Source organism: Cherax quadricarinatus, chromosome 76 (genome assembly GCF_038502225.1).
Source record: "Cherax quadricarinatus isolate ZL_2023a chromosome 76, ASM3850222v1, whole genome shotgun sequence".
Classification (NCBI taxonomy): domain Eukaryota; kingdom Metazoa; phylum Arthropoda; class Malacostraca; order Decapoda; family Parastacidae; genus Cherax; species Cherax quadricarinatus.
In genome coordinates this window covers 7815130-7830303 of record NC_091367.1, presented here as the reverse complement: position 1 = coordinate 7830303, position 15174 = coordinate 7815130, and the positions used below count along the sequence as shown (strand labels likewise).

Genomic DNA, 15174 nt, shown 5'->3' with positions numbered 1-15174 from the left:
CAAAAGCCTTCGACAAGTGTGACCATGGCGTAATAGCGCACAAAATGCGTGCTAAAGGAATAACAGGAAAAGTCGGTTGATGGATCTATAATTTCCTCACTAACAGAACACAGAGAGTAGTCGTCAACAGAGTAAAGTCCGAGGCAGCTACGGTGAAAAGCTCTGTTCCACAAGGCACAGTACTCGCTCCCATCTTGTTCCTCATCCTCATATCCGACATAGACAAGGATGTCAGCCACAGCACCGTGTCTTCCTTTGCAGATGACACCCGAATCTGCATGACAGTGTCTTCCATTGCAGACACTGCAAGGCTCCAGGCAGACATCAACCAAATCTTTCAGTGGGCTGCAGAAAACAATATGAAGTTCAACGATTAGAAATTTCAATTACTCAGATATGGTAAACATGAGGAAATTAAATTTTCATCAGAGTACAAAACAAATTCTGGCCACAAAATAGAGCGAAACACCAACGTCAAAGACCTGGGAGTGATCATGTCGGAGGATCTCACCTTAAGGACCATAACATTGTATCAATCGCATCTGCTAGAAAAATGACAGGATGGATAATGAGAACCTTCAAAACTAGGGAGGCCAAGCCCATGATGACACTCTTCAGGTCACTTGTTCTATCTAGGCTGGAATATTGCTGCACACTAACAGCACCTTTCAAGGCAGGTGAAATTGCCGACCTAGAAAATGTACAGAGAACTTTCACAGCGCGCATAACGGAGATAAAACACCTCAATTACTGGGAGCGCTTGAGGTTCCTAAACCTGTATTCCCTGGAACGCAGGAGGGAGAGATACATGATTATATACACCTGGAAAATCCTAGAGGGACTAGTACCGAACTTGCACACGAAAATAACTCACTACGAAAGCAAAAGACTTGGCAGACGAATCACCATCCCCCCAATGAAAAGCAGGGGTGTCACTAGCACGTTAAGAGATCATACAATAAGTGTCAGGGGCCCGAGACTGTTCAACTGCCTCCCAGCACACATAAGGGGGATTACCAACAGACCCCTGGCAGTCTTCAAGCTGGCACTGGACAAGCACCTAAAGTCAGTTCCTGATCAGCCGGGCTGTGGCTCGTACGTTGGTTTGCGTGCAGCCAGCAGCAACAGCCTGGTTGATCAGGCTCTGATCCACCAGGAGGCCTGGTCACAGACCGGGCCGCGTGGGCGTTGACCCCCGGAACTCTCTCCAGGTAAACTCAAGGTAAACAGGACCATACTGGTTACAGTAAGAAATGCAACTTTATTCCAGGCCATGTTAACAGACTTCCCAATTGTGACATAAGTTGTAAGTTTATTATGGTTTTTCTAATTCATTGGCTTGGCTTAGAGGGCCAAGAGATAGATTTGGTTACAGACATTACAACTGGTGAGAGAAAAACTAAAAAAGAAACACTTGCAGCTGATATCACAGTTGAAGGGCCTGCTAACATTGCCTGGAATAAGACTGCATTACCTATTATAGCCACTACGATTACTGAATTATACATCACAAGATCAAGGTTCATTCATTCCTTGGAAATGTCACAATCATTTATTATGGGATTTCTGCTAATATGACATTGCATGCTCAATTTTTGAGGTTGCAGTGTTAATCTCTTGAGTTGAATATTTAACCTATATGTAAACAAATAGATAAGTACCAGAAGTCTTTAATGTTTCTTTTAGTACAGTTTTTGGGGAAGTATGACCTTGACCATAATTTTAATTCTATTTTTATTACACAGATACAGTATAATAAATTTGACGTTCATCTTTGTACCATACTTTCTCAGAAGGAACTGCTTCAACTCCACGGCGACTGTCACATCCACTGCTTCCCTCAGGCTCACCGCAGAAAGTTGGGGCATCTATCTTCCTTACAACTCCACATGTTGGCCAGTTGTATCATGTCACTCTCTTTGAGGACCCCTATAGTAAGAACATTTAAGATGATACTATACTTTATATTTGTTTTGCTTCAGTTCTTTCATATACAGTATTTTAAGAGAAATTTGGGTTTTTTATGCATTCCTGGTATGAGTACTTTGTGGTTTTGCATTTTTTTTTTTTTTACCAGTTGGTGTCTAGATAATACCTTGAGAAAGTAATTTTACTTTCACCCTTCCCACACTTCTCTAGGGGTCAGTTGCCTGTTTATGGTGAGAGGATTACAAACTTTATACAGTGGACCCCCGCCTTACGAACGCATCGCGTTACGTTAAATCCGCCATACGAAGCATTTGAATGCAAAAATTTTGCCACGCCTCCCTATAAAAAACTCGCCTTATGTGATTCGTCCGGGACGTGTCCCACATGTGGCCTCAGCGCCAGTGTTTACAAGCCAGCCAGTGTGGTCGCATCTACACATACATTCGGTACATTTCACATTATTCCAGTGTTTTTAGTGCTTGTAACTGCAAAATAAGTCACCATGGACCCCAAGAAAGCTAGTGCCATCCCTGTGGTAAAAAGGGTGAGAATTAGTATGCAATTGAAAAAAGAGATTAAGGATATGTGTGCAAAGTGGGTTGAACTGCAAACTTTTATGGATGAAAATCACCCTGATAGCTACTGCAAGCCGTGTTGGCAACTTGTACAATGACAATGTTATGGCCCATTTTAGGAAAGTCTTAAAGAAACGGGAGGTACAGAGCTCTATGGACAGATTTGTTGTGTGACAGAGGTCCAGTGACTCTCAAGCTGGTCCTAGTGGCATTGAAGGAAGAAGGGAAGTAACAGCAGAAAAGGACTTGCTACCTCAAGTCTTAATGGAAGGGGATTTCCCTTCTAAATAATAACTTCCACACTCTCCCCTCCTCCCATCCCATCAATCATCACCAGATCTTCAATAAAGGTAAGTGTCATGTATTCTATTCTAGTACGGCTTACGCCCCAGTGTTTTTGACGTACTAGTACACCTAAATTCTAGCACCCTCAAATCTAGTGAGAGAAAGCTGGTAGGCCTACATATGAAAGAATGGGTCTATGTGGTCAGTGCGCAGTATAAAAAAAATCCTGCAGCACACAGTGCGTAATGAGAAAAAAAAAACTTTGACAGTGTTTTTGGATTAAAACAGCAACTTTGCACTGCATTTTCGTATGGTATTTATGGTTGTATTCTAGTTTTCCTGGTCTCATTTTATAGAATGGAAGACATGTTACAGAAATTGAGGTGATTTTGACTGGTTTTACAATGAAAAGTACTTTGAAATTGAGCTCAAAGTAGCAAAAATGTTCGATTTTTACCAAAGTTCAAAAGTAAACAAATCATGCCAAGCGTCCAATACACATCAACTGGTGAGTCTAATATTCTTTCACGAGTGTGCTGATATATTTATACCATTTCTACACTAATGCAGTAGTCTGCATAACAGTAAATCTTCTATTTTTTGTAAGAATAAAAATTCAAAGTGGAAAGCCAAAGAAATATAAGAGGGGCCTGGGGATGTGACTAACAAACAGAGAACTTGTTATTTTAGTGCCAGGAATGTCTTTCTTGTTTATTCTGGACCCTATTCGGAAATTGGCATCTTTTGAAGTTTGTGTGAAATTGACAAAGTTGCTAAATTCTGACCACTGTATTGGATAGTTGAAATTGGTAAATGGCTGGTTTCTTGTACTCATTCGATAGAAAAAATGGAGTTCTAGCGAAATAGTTATGATTTTTGTCGACTAGTTCACTGTAATTGGTCGAAAATAGAGCTCAAAGTGGGCAAAATCGCCGATTCGTGAACATCGTCGAGACCGCTAACTTTGCGAGAGCATAATTCTGTAAGTTTTCCATCAAATTTCATACTTTTGGTGTCATTATGATCGGGAAAAGATTCTCTATCTTTTTATAAGAATTTTTTTTTTTTTTTAATTTGGGCGACCCTGAGAACAAGTCTCAGAGAGGTCCTGGCGACCCTGAAAGGGTTAAAATTAATATTTCATCTGATAAGAACAATTTTTCATACTTTGGGGTGTCAGGAACGGATTAATTTGATTTCCATTATTTCTTGTGGGGAAAATTAATTCGGCTAACGATAATTTCGGCTTACAAAGAGAAGAAGAAAAACTTTATAAAACTGGGTTGCTTAAATGTGCGTGGATGTAGTGCGGATGACAAGAAACAGATGATTGCTGATGTTATGAATGAAAAGAAGTTGGGTGTCCTGGCCCTAAGCGAAACAAAGCTGAAGGGGGTAGGAGAGTTTCAGTGGGGGGAAATAAATGGGATTAAATCTGGAGTATCTGAGAGAGTTAGAACAAAGGAAGGGGTAGCAGTAATGTTAAATGATCAGTTATGGAAGGAGAAAAGAGAATATGAATGTGTAAATTCAAGAATTATGTGGATTAAAGTAAAGGTTGGATGCGAGAAGTGGGTCATAATAAGCGTGTATGCACCTGGAGAAGAGAGGAATGCAGAGGAGAGAGAGAGATTTTGGGAGATGTTAAGTGAATGTATAGGAGCCTTTGAACCAAGTGAGAGAGTAATTGTGGTAGGGGACTTGAATGCTAAAGTAGGAGAAACTTTTAGAGAGGGTGTGGTAGGTAAGTTTGGGGTGCCAGGTGTAAATGATAATGGGAGCCCTTTGATTGAACTTTGTATAGAAAGGGGTTTAGTTATAGGTAATACATATTTTAAGAAAAAGAGGATAAATAAGTATACACGATATGATGTAGGGCGAAATGACAGTAGTTTGTTGGATTATGTATTGGTAGATAAAAGACTGTTGAGTAGACTTCAGGATGTACATGTTTATAGAGGGGCCACAGATATATCAGATCACTTTCTAGTTGTAGCTACACTGAGAGTAAAAGGTAGATGGGATACAAGGAGAATAGAAGCATCAGGGAAGAGAGAGGTGAAGGTTTATAAACTAAAAGAGGAGGCAGTTAGGGTAAGATATAAACAGCTATTGGAGGATAGATGGGTTAATGAGAGCATAGGCAATGGGGTCGAAGAGGTATGGGGTAGGTTTAAAAATGTAGTGTTAGAGTGTTCAGCAGAAGTTTGTGGTTACAGGAAAGTGGGTGCAGGAGGGAAGAGGAGCGATTGGTGGAATGATGATGTAAAGAGAGTAGTAAGGGAGAAAAAGTTAGCATATGAGAAGTTTTTACAAAGTAGAAGTGATGCAAGGAGGGAAGAGTATATGGAGAAAAAGAGAGAAGTTAAGAGAGTGGTGAAGCAATGTAAAAAGAGAGCAAATGAGAGAGTGGGTGAGATGTTATCAACAAATTTTGTTGAAAATAAGAAAAAGTTTTGGAGTGAGATTAACAAGTTAAGAAAGCCTAGAGAACAAATGGATTTGTCAGTTAAAAATAGGAGAGGAGAGTTATTAAATGGAGAGTTAGAGGTATTGGGAAGATGGGAGGAATATTTTGAGGAATTGTTAAATGTTGATGAAGATAGGGAAGCTGTGATTTCGTGTATAGGGCAAGGAGGAATAACATCTTGTAGGAGTGAGGAAGAGCCAGTTGTGAGTGTGGGGGAAGTTCGTGAGGCAGTAGGTAAAATGAAAGGGGGTAAGGCAGCCGGGATTGATGGGATAAAGATAGAAATGTTAAAAGCAGGTGGGGATATAGTTTTGGAGTGGTTGGTGCAATTATTTAATAAATGTATGGAAGAGGGTAAGGTACCTAGGGATTGGCAGAGAGCATGCATAGTTCCTTTGTATAAAGGCAAAGGGGATAAAAGAGAGTGCAAAAATTATAGGGGGATAAGTCTGTTGAGTGTACCTGGTAAAGTGTATGGTAGAGTTATAATTGAAAGAATTAAGAGTAAGACGGAGAATAGGATAGCAGATGAACAAGGAGGCTTTAGGAAAGGTAGGGGGTGTGTGGACCAGGTGTTTACAGTGAAACATATAAGTGAACAGTATTTAGATAAGGCTAAAGAGGTCTTTGTGGCATTTATGGATTTGGAAAAGGCGTATGACAGGGTGGATAGGGGGGCAATGTGGCAGATGTTGCAAGTGTATGGTGTAGGAGGTAGGTTACTGAAAGCAGTGAAGAGTTTTTACTAGGATAGTGAGGCTCAAGTTAGAGTATGTAGGAAAGAGGGAAATTTTTTCCCAGTAAAAGTAGGCCTTAGACAAGGATGTGTGATGTCACCGTGGTTGTTTAATATATTTATAGATGGGGTTGTAAGAGAAGTAAATGCGAGGGTCTTGGCAAGAGGCGTGGAGTTAAAAGATAAAGAATCACACACAAAGTGGGAGTTGTCACAGCTGCTCTTTGCTGATGACACTGTGCTCTTGGGAGATTCTGAAGAGAAGCTGCAGAGATTGGTGGATGAATTTGGTAGGGTGTGCAAAAGAAGAAAATTAAAGGTGAATACAGGAAAGAGTAAGGTTATGAGGATAACAAAAAGATTAGGTGATGAAAGATTGAATATCAGATTGGAGGGAGAGAGTATGGAGGAGGTGAACGTATTCAGATATTTGGGAGTGGACGTGTCAGCGGATGGGTCTATGAAAGATGAGGTGAATCGTAGAATTGATGAGGGAAAAAGAGTGAGTGGTGCACTTAGGAGTCTGTGGAGACAAAGAACTTTGTCCTTGGAGGCAAAGAGGGGAATGTATGAGAGTATAGTTTTACCAACGCTCTTATATGGGTGTGAAGCGTGGGTGATGAATGTTGCAGCGAGGAGAAGGCTGGAGGCAGTGGAGATGTCATGTCTGAGGGCAATGTGTGGTGTGAATATAATGCAGAGAATTCGTAGTTTGGAAGTTAGGAGGAGGTGCGGGATTACCAAAACTGTTGTCCAGAGGGCTGAGGAAGGGTTGTTGAGGTGGTTCGGACATGTAGAGAGAATGGAGCGAAACAGAATGACTTCAAGAGTGTATCAGTCTGTAGTGGAAGGAAGGCGGGGTAGGGGTCGGCCTAGGAAGGGTTGGAGGGAGGGGGTAAAGGAGGTTTTGTGTGCGAGGGGCTTGGACTTCCAGCAGGCATGCGTGAGCGTGTTTGATAGGAGTGAATGGAGACAAATGGTTTTTAATACTTGACGTGCTGTTGGAGTGTGAGCAAAGTAACATTTATGAAGGGATTCAGGGAAACCGGCAGGCCGGACTTGAGTCCTGGAGATGGGAAGTACAGTGCCTGCACTCTGAAGGAGGGGTGTTAATGTTGCAGTTTAAAAGCTGTAGTGTAAAGCACCTTTCTGGCAAGACAGTGATGGAGTGAATGATGGTGAAAGTTTTTCTTTTTCGGGCCACCCTGCCTTGGTGGGAATCGGCCGGTGTGATAATAAAAAAAAAAAAAAAAATAATGAGCTCTCAGGAACAGATTAATATCGTAAGGCGGGGGTCCACTGTAAGCGCCATGGGCCATACTTGCTAAGGTTTTTCCTACCAGTAAGGTAGTGGTTGTTGAGATTAAGAGCTGCCTTTGTGTGTTGATTGTGCATGGAGACCCATATAATCCTTGCTTCTGCTAGCCTAGGTGAGCTTACTCATAAAGCTGCAGCTTGTTTGTAGGCAACACAATGCCATAGTTAGTGGATAGATGTGCAATGTGTGCCACTGATTCAGTCAGCTAGTCAGTTTCTGGCTAGGAGTCACTTGGGTATTACAGGATATACACCTATTTGGTCCTTTGACTGTTACCAGACCCTTTAATGGTTATTTGGTCACCATGGTGGGTTGGAAAATGGAGAGAACTTTACTGTATATTGTTCGGAGATTCTTATGCTTCTTCCAGGACTCTCTAACCCTTAAACGGTCCAAACAAATCGACGTTCAAATTCGTAGTGCTACAAAAGTAGATCTACTTTTTTACATATTTTCAAGTAAAACAAAAAAAAATGTAGATAAAAGTTTTTTTACACATTTTCAAATGTAAAACAAAACAGAAGATCTACATTTTTTTTACATACTTTCAGATGTTGAAAAAACGTATATATACGTTTGAACCATTTAAGGGTTAACAATTTCCAATTGCTTGGTTATGAAACAATGAGTAACTCAAATGTGACATGGGTGTTTGTCATCTCTATTTTTAGCCTCTCTTTCCACACACTTCTGTGCTTATTCTTCTGCATTCCTCTTTGAAACTGCTATTTTTTAATGGAAATGTTGTTTATAAGTTTTTATCAGAAACTTCTTTTTTGTATTGTGCAGTATCTAATTATTACATTTCTATCCTATCTCCCATGATGTTTTGTCCTATACCTTCTATTCTTTTGTAATTATGGTAATTTTTCTTTGCATTGCAGCAATGAATGTGCTTCAAAAGATTTAGCATTTATCATGAGGGATTCTGTTCAAGAAATTAGAGCTATCCTCTTCTTCCTTGGATCGTACCTCACAGTTGCTTCCCATTTCTCAGGTATTATCTGACCTCTTTCTCGTGAACCTCATTACTTAAAAAGTAAATTTTTAACCCTTAAACTGTCCAAACGTAGATCTACGTTTATACGTGTAGCGCTCTGACCTTGATTTTCTCCATTTGAAAGCATGTAAAAAATGTAGATCTACGTTTGGAGTGCTATGCGAGCGAATGTAGATCTACGTTTGGACAGTTTAAGGGTTAAATTTTATATACATTTGTAATGAATTTGTATGGCAATTTACTTTTATTTTAGAGAACAGTGTGGTACGCGGAGGTGTGTTCTCTTATACTGCTCCTGTGTACTCTGTGGAACTGGAACCATCACTTCTACATGCGTTAACTCTTACTGGCCTTGAAACATATACTCTTCGGCCTCACCCACATATTGTCGTCTCCCATCTTCCAGAGGATCTTAACATGATTGTGAGTATTTTCTGTTATAAACTCTTATTTGTTGCAAATATGCAAAATGATTTTCATGGTTTAGTTCATTATTAAATGAACAGTCCCATCTCTGTTCTAATAAGTACATAAACAGTATAGTATTTTACCGGGATTGCATGAATGAAAAGTATGAAAGTATAGTAGTACCAACACTCTTATATGGGTGTGAAGCTTGGGTTGTAAATGCTGCAGCGAGGAGGCTGCTGGAGGCAGTGGAGATGTCCTGTCTAAGGGCAATATGTGGTATGAATATAATGCAGAAAATTCGGAGTGTGGAAATTAGGAGAAGGTGTGGAGTTAATAAAAGTATTAGTTAGAGGGCTGAAGAGGGGTTGTTGAGGTGGTTTGGTCATTTAGAGAGAATGGATCAAAGTAGAATGACATGGAGAGTGTATAAATCTGTAGGGGAAGGAAGGCGTGGTAGGGGTCGTCCTTGAATAGGTTGGAGGGAGGGGGTAAAGGAGGTTTGTGGGCAAGGGGCTTGGACTTCCAGCAAGCATGCGTAAGCGTATTAGATAGGAGTGAATGGAGACGAATGATATTTGGGACATGACGAGCTGTTGGAGTGTGAGCAGGGTAATATTTAGTGAAGGGATTCAGGGAATCCGGTTATTTTTATGTAGCCAGACTTGAGTCCTGGAAATGGGAAGTACAATGCCTGCACTTTAAAGGAGGGGTTTGGGATACTGGCAGTTTGGAAGGATATGTTGTGTATCTTTATATGTATATGCTTATGAACCATTGTATTCTGAGCACCTCTGCAAAAACAGTGATTATGTGTGAGTGAGGTGAAAGTGTTGAATGATGAAAGTGAGGTGAAAGTGTTGGGGATTTTCTTTCTTTTTTGGGTCACCCTGCCTTGGTGGGAGACAGCCTACTTGTTAAAAAAAAAAATAGAATTTTATTAGGTAGTTAACATTTCTACATATACTGCAAACACTTAGTCGTCTAATCCCGGTAACTCTTAATGTAGGGTGACCCATAATGTAGGTTGACCTATGCCATATATTTACCTTCTATCATTACCTCAACATTTTTTTTACCTCCTACTCTGCAAAACTCCAGGACCCTTACAAAACATTTCATTGTTCTGGTTGGCTTGTAATATATATATGAACTGATTTATTTTAAAAGGTACCTCCACATTGGGAAGAGACTGTGTGCCTTGTGGGGTTGCGACCCTTCCTCAACGTTGAGACACTCACACTCACTGACTCCTGTCTTGCCCTCATCGCTGCAAACAATGAGTAAACCTAATGCATTTTTCTCTTTTTATTGTAGTGTTCAATTCTTGATTTTGGTGGGAGATAGACAGTAATTAAAAAAGAAAGAGAGAGAAATTTATAAAATGTGTTACAGTATTTGTATGTTGTATTGATCTTTTTTTAGAAACAAAGATTTTTCAAATACTCATAAATATTTTTTATAATTTATTGATTTTTTTTTTTTTTACTCTGGCCATCTTCCTAGGTAGGATGACCCAGATAAAAAAGAAGTGTTCATCATCATTTGTTCAATAGGTGTCCTGCCAGAAATGTGCAGGCCTCACAATTCAGACGACTTTCCAAACTGCAATATCCCCACCACTCCAGGGTGCAAACACTGTACTTCCCATCACCAGGAATCAAGTCCTGCTAACTGGTTTCCCTGAATCCCTTCATAAGTGTTGTTTTGCTGACACTCCAACAGCATGTCAAGCCATGAAAACTACTTGCCTTTACTCACTCTGATCTAACATGCTCACATAAGCTTGCTAGATGCTCCAGCCCCTAGCACAAAACCTCCTTTGCTCTCTGCCATAAACCCTTCCTTGGACAATGCCTATTCCTCCTCTCATCCCTGATTTATACATCTTAGTCATCCTGTTGTGCTTCATTCTCTCTAAATCCATCAGACCATCTTAACCCCTCCTCAGCCCTCTGAATTATAAGATATAATTTATTGTTGTAAACATTATTTGTTTTGTTTTGTAGATACCAGCACAGCCTGTTACACAAAAAAATTTATACCATGCCTTATAAATCTGCACTATTTCACCTTCTGCACAATTTGCTATTCAGAATGTATAGAAATATACAGAATGGAATTAAGACCATAAGAGATATAAAGTATGAATGAGTTGCAAAACAAAAACAAAAGCAAGCAAAAGGTTTTCATAAAGTGTCTGTCTTGCTCTTTGTTTTACTACAGACTGAGTCATCCCATTGGGACTTGGCTGAATGCTTGACACATGCAGAGATCATATTGGCCACTCAATATTTTGTGAAAATATATACAGTGGAACCTCAGTTTTCAAACTTAATCCGTTCCAGAAGTTGGTCTGAAATCCGAAAAGTGTGAAACCGAAGTAATATTTCCCATAAGAAATAATGTAAATACAATTAATCCGTTCCAGTCACCCAAAAATATTCACAAAAAGAAATAATTTTTTAAAGAATAACTATAGTTTTACATACAGAAAACAATGAGAAATAAATATAAAGCACTAATGAAATGGATAAATGAACATTTAAATCACTACTACATACCTTTATTGAGGACTCCTGTTGGGAGAGGGGAGGAGAGTTTGTTTGGAGACAGGACAAAATACTTAAATATGACAAGGTAATATCAACTCTGCGGCTTATTTATCTATCACAGTTCATCTAATATGACATAATGAACAATATTAAAAACATAGAAACATGATATACACTCTAGAATGAATAAAATATGTCATTACGCATGTGACTAGTGGTGGTGTTTGTTGTTGGGTTTATAAGGGCCACTGACAGCATCAGCCGTACATATTAGTGGTGGTGGTGGCGGCATCAGAGGCCACCACCACTGTTCACACTGAAACAATGTACGTAATTTATAAATAAGAAATATTTACACTTTAACCCTTAAACGGTCCAAACGTATATATACGTTCATGCGTGTAGCGCCCCAAACGTATATATACGTTTTCTTTGTCATTCATTCAACATTACCACAATAAGCCTGAGTCACCTAGACATGAGAGAATGGGTGTGCACACTCACTATGTGCCATATTAAAATAATTGGGGATGCCTGGGTACCATATGCTCTTTTTTCCTTTTAAAAGAAAAATTTTTTTTTTTTCCTCAAAAAATTTGGGGCGCTACGCGAGTGAACGTATATATACATTTGGACCGTTTAAGGGTTAATTTATAAATCAGAAATATTTACACTTTATAATTTTTTTTTTTTTTTCAACAAGTCGGCCGTCTCCCACCGAGGCAGGGTGACCCAAAAAAGAAAGAAAATCCCCAAAAAGAAAATACTTTCATCATCATTCAACACTTTCACCACACTCACACATTATCACTGCTTTTGCAGAGGTGCTCAGAATACAACAGCTTAGAAGCATATACGTATAAAGATACACAACATATCCCTCCAAACTGCCAATATCCCAAACCCCTCCTTTAAAGTGCAGGCATTGTACTTCCCATTTCCAGGACTCAAGTCCGACTATATGAAAATAACCGGTTTCCCTGAATTTTTTTTTTTTTTTTTTTTTTTCAACAAGTCGGCCGTCTCCCACCGAGGCAGGGTGACCCAAAAAAAAAGAAAGAAAATCCCCAAAAAGAAAATACTTTCATCATCATTCAACACTTTCACCACACTCACACATTATCACTGCTTTTGCAGAGGTGCTCAGAATACAACAGTTTAGAAGCATATATGTATAGAGATACACAACATATCCCTCCAAACTGCCAATATCCCAAACCCCTCCTTTAAAGTGCAGGCATTGTACTTCCCATTTCCAGGACTCAAGTCCGACTATATGAAAATAACTGGTTTCCCTGAATCCCTTCACTAAATATTACCCTGCTCACACTCCAACAGATCGTCAGGTCCCAAGTATCATTCGTCTCCATTCACTCCTATCTAACACGCTCACGCACGCTTGCTGGAAGTCCAAGCCCCTCACCCACAAAACCTCCTTTACCCCCTCTTTCCAACCCTTTCGAGGACGACCCCTACCCCTCTTTCCTTCCCCTATAGATTTATATGCTTTCCATGTCATTCTACTTTGATCCATTCTCTCTAAATGACCAAACCACCTCAACAACCCCTCTTCTGCCCTCTGACTAATGCTTTTATTAACTCCACACCTTCTCCTAATTTCCACACTCCGAATTTTCTGCATAATATTTACACCACACATTGCCCTTAGACAGGACATCTCCACTGCCTCCAACCGTCTCCTCGCTGCTGCATTTACCACCCAAGCTTCACATCCATATAAGAGTGTTGGTACTACTATACTTTCATACATTCCCTTCTTTGCCTCCATAGATAACGTTTTTTTGACTCCACATATACCTCAACGCACCACTCACCTTTTTTCCCTCATCAATTCTATGATTAACCTCATCCTTCATAAATCCATCCGCCGACACGTCAACTCCCAAGTATCTGAAAACATTCACTTCTTCCATACTCCTCCTCCCCAATTTGATATCCAATTTTTCTTTATCTAAATCATTTGATACCCTCATCACCTTACTCTTTTCTATGTTCACTTTCAACTTTCTACCTTTACACACATTCTCAAACTCATCCACTAACCTTTGTAATTTTTCTTTAGAATATCCCATAAGCACAGTATCATCAGCAAAAAGTAACTGTGTCAATTCCCATTTTGAATTTGATTCCCTATAATTTAATCCCACCCCTCTCCCGAACACCCTAGCATTTACTTCTTTTACAACCCCATCTATAAATATATTAAACAACCATGGTGACATTACACATCCCTGTCTAAGACCTACTTTTACCGGGAAGTATTCTCCCTCTCTTCTACACACCCTAACCTGAGCCTCACTATCCTCATAAAAGCTCTTTACAGCATTTAGTAACTTACCACTAAATATTACCCTGCTCACACTCCAACAGATCGTCAGGTCCCAAGTATCATTCGTCTCCATTCACTCCTATCTAACACGCTCATGCACGCTTGCTGGAAGTCCAAGCCCCTTGCCCACAAAACCTCCTTTACCCCCTCTTTCCAACCCTTTCGAGGACGACCCCTACCCCTCCTTCCTTCCCCTATAGATTTATGTGCTTTCCATGTCATTCTACTTTGATCCATTCTCTCTAAATGACCAAACCACCTCAACAACCCCTCTTCTGCCCTCTGACTAATGCTTTTATTAACTCCACACCTTCTCCTAATATCCACACTCCGAATTTTCTGCATAATATTTACACCACACATTGCCCTTAGACAGGACATCTCTACTGCCTCCAACCGTCTCCTTGCTGCTGCATTTACCACCCAAGCTTCACATCCATATAAGAGTGTTGGTACTACTATACTTTCATACGTTCCCTTCTTTGCCTCCATAGATAACGTTTTTTGACTCCACATGTACCTCAACGCACCACTCGCCTTTTTTCCCTCATCAATTCTATAAATACTGTAATAAATACTGTAATAAATATTTACACTTGCCTTGGAGGAGATGCTGGCAGAGGGCGGCATTGTTGTCAGTGTTTGTCGCCTTCTTTATCAAAGGGCTGGCACTAGGAGCTTTCTTTGGGCCCATGGTGGCTTATTTCACAGTCACAATGAATAAACAAACACAAAAAACAATGAATTATTATGAAATGTTTTGGAACACATGAAGTAATGCTCACTCGACCACTGACAGAGGCAGACTGAGACGCAGAGTGGCAACGTCTGATACGTCCAATTTCCAGAACAAGGTCTGATATCTGGAACAAAATTTCACACAAATAACAGTTCTAAAACCGAATCATCCGATAACTGGAATGTGTGAGAACTGTATATAGAAACTGTGTATAGTAAAAGTACAGTGTATGATAGTTAAGCCATTAATAACAGACTTGGTTCCATTAACATTGCACCATATCACATGACCTCTTCATCTGGAATGATAGTCACTTTAGCTGAGGAGATTTATGTGATATGGTGGAATGATAGTGGGATTTAAACTCAAGAATACTGTATATACAGTAGTTAACCCTTACACTGTCCAGACCCAAAAATTAAAAGTGCTTAGTGTCCACATTTAAAAGAATTTTTTTTTTTTTTTTTATTATCACACCGGCCGATTCCCACCAAGGCAGGGTGGCCCGAAAAAGAAAAACTTTCACCATCATTCACTCCATCACTGTCTTGCCAGAAGGGTGCTTTACACTACAGTTTTTAAACTGCAACATTAACACCCCTCCTTCAGAGTGCAGGCACTGTACTTCCCATCTCCAGGACTCAAGTCCGGCCTGCCGGTTTCCCTGAATCCCTTCATAAATGTTACTTTGCTCACACTCCAACAGCACGTCAAGTATTAAAAACCATTTGTCTCCATTCACTCCTATCAAACACGCTCACGCATGCCTGCTGGAAGTCCAAGCCCCTCACACACAAAACCTCCTTTAC

At 40.0% G+C, this 15174-nt stretch overlaps 1 protein-coding gene across 6 annotated transcripts in view; it reads left to right on the top strand.

Moving 5' to 3' along the window:
• The window catches only part of LOC128703559 (BLOC-2 complex member HPS3), a 90227-nt gene that overhangs the window by 20054 nt on the left and 54999 nt on the right, over positions 1–15174 (top strand). For all 6 annotated transcript variants that reach the window (XR_011394137.1, XM_070101245.1, XM_070101244.1 and 3 more), the window contains 3 exons: positions 1794–1934; positions 8567–8736; positions 9892–10004. Coding sequence is in view for 5 of the 6 variants with exons in the window: in XM_070101245.1 (XP_069957346.1) it covers positions 1794–1934; positions 8567–8736; positions 9892–10004 (424 nt within the window). In the remaining variant the exon portion in view is untranslated. The remainder of the gene's footprint in view (positions 1–1793; positions 1935–8566; positions 8737–9891; positions 10005–15174) is intronic.